Source organism: Eschrichtius robustus, chromosome 13 (assembly GCF_028021215.1).
Source record: "Eschrichtius robustus isolate mEscRob2 chromosome 13, mEscRob2.pri, whole genome shotgun sequence".
Taxonomy (NCBI): Eukaryota; Metazoa; Chordata; class Mammalia; order Artiodactyla; family Eschrichtiidae; genus Eschrichtius; species Eschrichtius robustus.
This window is the reverse complement of record NC_090836.1, coordinates 45,693,586-45,702,186: the sequence shown is the minus strand read 5'-3', so window position 1 is coordinate 45,702,186 and position 8,601 is coordinate 45,693,586. Positions and strand designations below refer to the sequence as shown.

Below are 8,601 nucleotides of genomic sequence, written 5' to 3'. Positions count from 1 at the left end.
GTGCTGGAGTATTCAGGGCAGGGGGATGAGAGGAATCTACAAGATAACAGGACTTATGGTGTTTACAGTCTAATGAAAATATTATAGTCAAGACACAGAAACCGATCCAGAGACAGGACAAGAACAAAGCTAGGAGTGGGACAGCTTTGGATATTAGTATTGGGTTGGGGAGGTGGGAGGGCATGAACTGTTAGATGAGGCCATGAAATTGGTCTAGGAAGGTGTGCTGGACAGAGTATTCGAGGGGGAGGATTGGGAAGGATGGGAGGTCATAGAGCTGGGTAGACAGCAGAGCAGAGTCGGGAGAGAACTGAAATGGTAAAGCCATGGAGACAGGGGCTTGGACAGTAATGGGGGATGCAAGAGTCTCAAAGTCATTACTAAGGAGTTGTTAGAGATGCCAGAAGTGCCTCCGTGGATGTTCTATATACAGTCCTTGGAGAGCTGCAAAGGAGAGGTCTCATACCTGGGGCAGAAGGAGGGCTAGAAATGGTCTGTAGCCATTGTTAATACTCAGGTGAGTTGAGAGATTGCAGATAGTTGAAGCTCCTTGATTGACAATCCCTTTGGGAAAAGTGTTGTGGATGAACTTTTGGAAAGGTGATGCCCTTTACGGCTAGAATCCAGGATCTCCAAGATCCTTACAGAGCTTGGCTTCTCACTTCTCAAGTCTTCAGGATTTAGCCCCGCTGTAAAGAATAAACTACAATCCCCAGCGTCACTTAGGGCTAATTTAGCACACCTCCGGGAATTTGAGTATTTCCGGCGGAAGTGGCCTCAGCTACGCCAATCTCCTTCCCTAAACAAAGTAGACTACAACTCCCACAGCCCTCCGCGCCCAGGGGCGGGGGAAAGGAACCGGAAACCGGATGGGGCGCCGGACCAGGTGAGGGAGTGGGAGTCTGGGAACTTGGGGCTCTGGGGGCGGGCTGGGAGCTCCCCGGGCTCCCCGTGGGTGGCAGGCGGGGAGTCGGGATGTCTGTGTTTCCGGGCCCCTCGCTCCGTCAGGGGCTCGCCCGGCGCAGGGAGAGCCGAGCCCATGGAGCCGCCCGGGGGGCCTGCGGAGACGAGGCTTTCCCGTCGGGCGGAGCCCGCGGGCGGAGGTCGAGATTTCTTGTGGAGCTTAGCCGTCAGCCCCCTCGGAACTAGGAGGAGAGATGAAATGTTGTTTCTGTGTCCATGCTCCATTATTATTATTGTTATCATTATTGGCTTAAGGATTTGCTGATTGTCCCTGTGGATTCCTGGAGTGCCCCCAAGGGACAGGGGAGTGGATAGTGTCTTGGATTCCTTCTGCACTTGCTGGGTTTAGTGTCAGAGAGCCTGGGTGGCCAGACTTATCGGTGGGTCACCCTCCATTTCCTTCGTACTTAATGTAATATGACACTGTCATTTAGAAAGTATCTGCCTTTCTGAAGTCTCTGGCCCTGGGTGACTTCAGATAGGACATCCAAGTTTTTCCTTTGGGCTTTCATGGTGTTTTGTTCAGGACATTAAAGCTGGAATCACAGTGTATCACAGTGTATAACAATTGTTTATCTGTCTTGTCACAGTCATTTATGAGCCTGGCTTACATTTTATTCATTTTGGACTTCTTCCCCACCAGGAGACTACCACAGTGCTTACCATGTAAGAGACTCATAAATATTGAAAAGTATAAATGAGTTAACAGCTGGTGGTAGGTTGGATGGAATTTGTGATTTTTATTTCATAGAGAAGAGAGTTAAATGACTTAAGAGAACCTTAGAGATAAAACCAGGACTAGAATTTGAGTCAGTTGACACATAGCCTGCAGCTCTTGCCATCCGGTCAGGCTTTGAAATTCTGGAACACTGAAAATAAGACCTTGTCACTCTTTTGTGTACCCCCAGCCTTGCTGTCTTCAGCATGGGTCCCTAAAGATCAAAGGTAGGCTCAACTTAAGGCCTGAGAGAGATCCCAGACTTAGAGCAGCCAATCTACTAATGTTGGCACTGTGTGGGGAGATGGCAAAGCAAGGGCCCCTGAGACAATTGAGTTCTCCGCAGCTCCCTTCTCAGCTTTTGTTTGAGTTCAATTGGCCGTGGGTAGCCACCCAGACAGATCAGTTAAGGACTTCTGAGATCAGTCTAGGGAAGGATTTCCTAAGTTTGGCCCTGATTTTTTTTTTTTAATTTTTATTTTATATTGGGGTATAGTTGATTTAAGATTTTTTTTTCTCCCTCTCTCTCCCACTTTCCCTAGGCTAGGGTCAGAGAACAGGTTGATGGATCAAGCTGTTGTGTCAACCTTGAGGTCCCATCTGGGGGAAGAGGTTACTCTTCACCTGGGCAAGGGGTTGAGAGGGAGAAGAACCATGGTCCCTGCCCTGTGGGAGGCCCAGATGTGATGGAAACATGCCAGAGCCTGGCAAGCCCTCAGAAGCAAGCAGAGGGCAAAGCAGGCAGCTGAGCCTTGAGTGAATTCAGGATGTAGAAGTGGAGAGGAGTCCATCAGGAAAGGCTCCTTGGTAGAAGGTAGTTTTATTTATTTTTTAAATTTATTTTGGCCGTGTTGCACAGCTTGCAGGATCTCAGTTCCCCAGTCAGGGATTGAACCTGGTCCATGGCAATGAAAGCCTGGAATCCTAACCACTAGGCCACCAGGGAATTCCCAGAAGGTAGTTGTAAACAGGATTGAAAAAAGATGGTATGGATACAGCTGAGCAGGTGTTTGTTGACTGCCTAATAAAATCTAGGACCTTGGAGCTATGGAGGAAAATTAAACAGGGTCTCCTCTCTGATCTGCCTCAAGTCTAGTCCGGGAGGCCAGGTGTGAATTCATGAAGAAGCAACTAACCATGGTGATGTGCAGTGGTTCTCAGCCGTCACCAACAATCAGCATCACTTGAGGAAGCCTGTTTAAAATACAGATTCCCAGGCCTCACGCCAGCCCTACTTGGGTTGGGCGAGGCTGGGAAGGTACAGCAAATGCTGCAGCGTCCCGAAGAGGGACGGCTTTACCAAAGGGACAGTTCGAGCTGCATCTGGAAGGGGAGGTATGATTTGGATGTGTGGAGGGCTAGGGGACTCACAGTCCTGCTTCACTCAAGGGGTCTGTGAAAAATTGGGTTTGTAGAAATAGCATGTGCAAGGTTTTGGGAGTTGAGGTAGGAAGGGCGTTTTGAAAGTGTTAATGGAAAGGTCAGGGTGGACCACTGGGTTTGCACGGGAGTGATTAGAAGGAAGATTGGAAGGAATGGCCTCTGTGGGTTACAGAGTTCGCTGGGGTGCTCCCTCTTCCTCCTTCCCCCCCTCCCTCTTTCTCATCCTCTTCCCTTCCCCTTCTACCACCCCCGGGCCACGCTTTACACACAATATCTCATTCCATTTCTTATATCAATATTTTTAAGTGGATATTGTTTTTCTTAGTATTTGGGGGAGGAGACCTGAGGCTCTGGCCATGGTTACGTAGCTTGTAGGAGTCTAGTGTGAGTCTGGTAATCGTCTCACTCACCACTGAGGATTCTTGAACGTGGGCAAGAAGCTGGGCTGGGGTTGGGGGGTTGTAGGATTAGCAGGGTGGCCGATCGAACCGTCTAAGGCAAGATGCGCACAGCCTTGAGTCAGATGGTTTGGGTTCAAATCCCAGCTTCATTATTTGCTAAGTGTGTGGCCCTGGGCAAGTTGCTTGATCTTGCTAAGCCTCAGTTCTCTCACCTGTAACCTGGGAACAGTAATACCCACCTCGTGGGGTGGTTGTGCACAGCAGTGAGGGGTACCTGGTACAGAGCAGTTGCTCACCACCTGGAAGCTGTTGTAATCAGCTCTGTAATTAGTCTCTGGGCTGTGGCTGTGCACCTGCATCCCATCCTTCAGCACACTGGTTTCCAGGACACAGCCTCTCCTGGCTGGGCTTGTTTTAGGTGCTGAAAGTTTGCCATGTAAATATTTATTGAAAACCTAGGCATGGCCTAGGAACTAGTGACTCAAAACCTGTGCCTGATGGAAAGGAAGTTTGGAGTGGGGGATGATTGGTGGTTATAGGTTATGCTCACCAGGTAATATATGAAGAGGGAGGATGCTTGAATCCAGGAGAGGAAGGGCCCTTCATTACCAGGAGCTGAGATGAGTGAGGGCTTGCCTGGACGTTGGGGGTGACTGACAGTCTCTTCTGAGCCCAGGAAGTGGTAGTAGGGGCCCTGGCCAGCCTGGATCCCTCCCACGCTATGACTGGGGCTGTTGGGGCCTCCGTCCATCTCTTTTCCAGGTAACAGTGGCATGGCTGTGCCCCAGGCTTTCCTGCCGGGGCCCCTCCATGAGGGGGCTGCCCTGGTGGAGCCCCAGCCCTCCCCTCGAAGCTCGGCTGAGGGCTTCTTGGAGGAGGAGCTCCGGCTTAACGCTGAGCTGAAGCAGCTGCAGTTTTCTGAGCCTGTGGGCATCATCTACAATCCGGTGGAGTATGCGTGGGAGCCGCATCGCAGCTACGTGACCCGCTACTGCCAGGGGCCCAAGCAAGTGCTCTTCTTGGGCATGAACCCAGGACCCTTTGGCATGGCCCAGACTGGGGTAAAGAGGTCGGCTTCTCCTGTTGGGTGGAGGGGGAGGCTTCAGGGTGGATGCTTGGCTGCGCGTGCTGTGGGGAGCCTGTGCACGGCTGTGGACGTGTGTGGGCCCCCCCCCCCCGCCATACACTGGCTCCTCTGGTCTCAGACACTCTCCCGGCCTCGCTGCCCCTAGTTAACCAAGCACATTAATGGTAGTTCCATTTCCCCTGTGAGCTGTCCACTAATTGCCTCTGAGAGCCCTTCCTTCCGCCAGCCCCGTCCTTTCCTTACCCTGCCGGATCTCCCCTCTCCCTAGAGCGTGCTTGGGGTCAGGAGAGGGAGCAGGACTTATGGGGTCCGTGGGGAGACTGGTTGACCGGGGTGGGTAGGGCAGAGATGCAGGACTTTCCGGCAACCCGGGTTCTGCTTCTTAGCTTGAGGAGAGCTTCGGAACAGAGCAGACTCCAGAGCCTGCGTGCTTCCCTTTCGGACCTGCAGATGAGTGACTGCCCCTCAGTGCGGTGCTCGGCGGGTGGGGGAGGGGAAGGGGCTTCAGGGCAGGAGGCTCAATCGCTTTTATTGATCCCAACTGGGGACTGAAAGGTGATCCATGATGATCGATGGAAACGACAGCTTGAGGCTTGGGGCTGAGAGGGCACCCAGAGAGCAGTGGTCAGCCCTGTCCTTGTGCCTCCTCTAGCTCTGGCCGCCTTTCTGTCTCGGGCCATCTGTCTGTCCCCCCTGCCACCCGTCACGCCCTGTGTGGGACCACATATCCCCCATGCGCTTCCTGTACCTGGTCCCAAAGGCTCGTGGAGTAGAGGCAAACAAATAGCTCCTCCTGGACCGCAAGCCACATGAACAACTGGAGAAAGAGGGACAGGCTCAAACCAAGGGCCAGGAATCCTTGTCCCAGGCCCTTGGGTGAAGGTGGTTGGAGTGGGGGGGTGAGTGGGGCGCAGCTAGATCCTCTTGGAGGGTGGAGAGGGGCTGGTTGGTTCAGAGCCCAGGCGTCAGGTCTCCAGTCTGAAGCCCTGGTGTGTCTCTCCTTCCCCACAGGTGCCCTTTGGGGAAGTGAGTGTAGTCCGGGACTGGTTGGGCATTGGGGGGCCTGTGCAGACCCCTCCCCAAGAGCACCCCAAGCGACCAGTGCTGGGACTGGAGTGCCCTCAGTCCGAGGTGAGTGGTGCCCGGTTCTGGGGCTTTTTCCGGAACCTCTGTGGACAGCCTGAGGTCTTCTTCCGTCACTGTTTCGTCCACAACCTGTGTCCTCTGCTCCTCCTGGCTCCCAGCGGGCGCAACCTCACCCCCGCCGAGCTGCCGGCCAAGCAGCGAGAGCAGCTCCTTGGGGTCTGTGACGCGGCCCTGTGCCGGCAGGTGCAGCTGCTGGGGGTGCGGCTGGTGGTGGGCGTGGGCCGCCTGGCCGAGCAGCGGGCGCGGCGAGCTCTGGCCGGCCTGATGCCCGAGGTCCAGGTGGAGGGGCTCCTGCACCCCTCCCCTCGCAACCCGCAGGCCAACAAGGGCTGGGAGGTGGTGGCCAAGGAGAGACTGAACGAGCTGGGGCTGCTGCCGCTGTTAACGAAGTGAGCGCCCCTGTGGCCGGCACAGGCACAGGACGTGTTCAAGGTCCCCTGGGTCCTTCGGGGCAAGCAGATGGCCACACGCCTCCTGGACTGGAGCGACAAGGTCCCCCTCGGCTCCCTGGTTGCTGGGACCTGCTGCGGCAGTTTGGACACTACTCCTGCTTGCCCTCCCGATTCCTGCCCACCTCACCTTCCTTTGAGCATTGCTTCTTTGGTCTGTGGTACCCAGCTCCACAGAGAGCCAGCACCTGCAAACTGCTCTACCTCAGTCTTTCCCTGGAGCCTCTCTTTGGCGGAGAGTGACCTGAACAGTGACTTCCGAGGTCACATTTGCTGTTTTAGAGAAAAGATCCTGCCAGGATCCCCACCCGTTGTCCTAGAACGGCTTCCTTCAGCTCACCCCTTGCCTCACAGGGACCAGGACAAAGCGTGGGTCATGGCTGCTGAGAGTGAACTTCTGACTGGAGACAGGCTGCGTCAGAGAGAGACAATTCAGTGTGGCAGCGTGGGAACGGCCAGAAGACCTGGATTTCCATCTCCCAGCTTTGAGACTTGTGAACTTTATGACTTCGGACAAGTTGCTTGACCTCTCCAAGCCTCAGGATCCTCATCTATAAGATGGGGTCCCTGCCTCGTGGGGCTGGTGTGGGGATTAGCTGAGATAACCCTTAAAAGTGCCTTGCGTAGTGCCTGGCACGTGGGTGCTCATTACACCTTTTCTAGCTTTCTTGCCGCCAGGTTGGGGAGGCACTGCACTGCACTGCACTACACAGGAAGCCCCTCTGACCCAAAGACCCGGGTGGGGGTAGGGGTCTGGGCCTCCACCTGTAGCCTGAGTGACGGGCAGATTCTTGCCCCACCAGAGATGGACTAATGACTTTATGACAAACCCAGCCTGTGATTTTTCCGTCTAAGCATTAAAAGCTCCTAAACCCTTTTGTGTTGGCTCTTTTTCCCTCCTGCAGGTCAGGGGTAGAAGGTGGTAGTTTGTATTTTCCCACCTCTTACCTCTTCCTGTTTGCAAAGGGTTCTCTTGGGTAGCTGGGGGTGGTATGAACAGTCTCTAATTGCCTTACCAAAGCTGCAGGGTCTCTGTTAGGGGCCTGTCCAGTGGTTTGTCTGCTACTTGGGGCACTGTGATGGGTGGATGGGAGCCTGGTATCTCCAGCTGACTCATTTCTTACGTCTGCTGAATGGCTGCCCCTTTAGTGAGGGCTGGGAGAGTGAATTCAGTTGGGGGCAGAGACCAGCTTAATAAGGAACACATGGTTGAACTCTAGCTTCTAGGACAGGTCATCTCCAGCTCTCAAAATTAATAAGATTTTTTTTTAAATTTATTTATGGCTGTGTTGGGTCTTCGTTGCTGTGCAAGGGCTTTTCTCTAGTTGCGGCGAGCGGGGGCCACTCTTCATCGCGGTGCGCGGGCCTCTCACTATCGAGGCCTCTCTTGTTGCGGGGCACAGGCTCCAGACGTGCAGGCTCAGTAGCTGTGGCTCACGGGCCTGGTTGCTCCACGGCATGTGGGATCTCCCCAGACCAGGGCTCGAACCCGTGTCCCCTGCATTGGCAGGCAGATTCTCAACCACTGCGCCACCAGGGAAGCCCTCAAAATTAGTAAGATTTTTAATATGTGTCCCCCCCATTGCATAATAAGTAATTTGAGTGGCCTCCATTCTTGGTTCTTGGGAGGGAGCCTCTAGATCCTCAGAATTTCCCAAGTGCTGGGAGTTTGTCATCCATGGTGTGACCCTCAGACCACACTTGAGGTTATGCTGAAATTTGACTCAGGAGGGCCGACCATGCGTGAAAGACCAACAGTGTGATTAGAGGGCTGGGGTTTCAAGCCAGGTGATATCAGCCTGCCCTCCAGAGAGGGGAGGCGGGGCTGGAGGCTGAGCTCAGCCACGGACATGGTCAATGATTTCAATCACTTGTGCCTGCATAATGAAACCCTAATAAAGACTCTGGACATGGAAGCTTCGGGTGAGCTTCCTGGTTGGTGAACACATGGATGTGTCAGGAGGGTGATGTGTCCTGACTCTGTGGGAGATAGGACGTGGAAACTGTTTGGGAGCCTCCCAGACCTTGCATTATGTGTCTCTTCATTTGGCTGGTCCTGATTTGTATCCTTTATAATAAAACTGTAATTATAAGTGGAGTGCTTTCCTGAGTTCTGTGCCATTCTAGCAAGTTATCGAGCCTGAGGAGGGTGTGGGAACCCTTGAATTTGTAGCCAGTTAGTCAGCAGTGCAGGTGGCCTGGGGACCTCCAAACTTGAAGTTGGCATCTACAGTGAGGGCAGTCTTGCTGGGGGCTCTGCCCTTAAACCTGAGGGGTCTGTGCTAACTCCAGGTGGTTGGCATCAGAATTACATTACAGTTTTGCACCCCCATGTTCCTTAGACTCCTTTCCACTCTTTCTAAGTAGTTATTGCCCCAGTTAGAGCACTAGAACTGGGCACTGGAATAATTGCACAGAGATAGGAGCCATTGTTCTCTTATGTATTTAGCTAAG

General features: G+C 53.6%; 1 protein-coding gene across 3 annotated transcripts; it reads left to right on the top strand.

Annotated features, from left to right (window-relative positions):
- Positions 1–833: 833 nt before the first annotated feature.
- SMUG1 (single-strand-selective monofunctional uracil-DNA glycosylase 1) lies at positions 834–8,245 on the top strand. Of its 3 annotated transcripts, none has more exons than XM_068560854.1 (4): positions 859–886; positions 1,554–1,629; positions 4,228–4,526; positions 5,564–8,245. In XM_068560854.1, exons 2-4 carry the CDS (start codon positions 1,560–1,562, stop codon positions 6,089–6,091), a joined length of 897 nt encoding a protein of 298 aa, XP_068416955.1. In that variant the 5' UTR covers positions 859–886; positions 1,554–1,559; the 3' UTR covers positions 6,092–8,245. The 3 variants fall into 3 exon arrangements, with proteins under 3 accessions (XP_068416956.1, XP_068416955.1, XP_068416957.1); XM_068560856.1 differs by lacking the exon at positions 859–886 and adding an exon at positions 2,224–2,495 and having other exon boundaries at positions 900–1,629; XM_068560855.1 differs by lacking the exon at positions 1,554–1,629 and having other exon boundaries at positions 834–886.
- Positions 8,246–8,601: the final 356 nt, after the last annotated feature.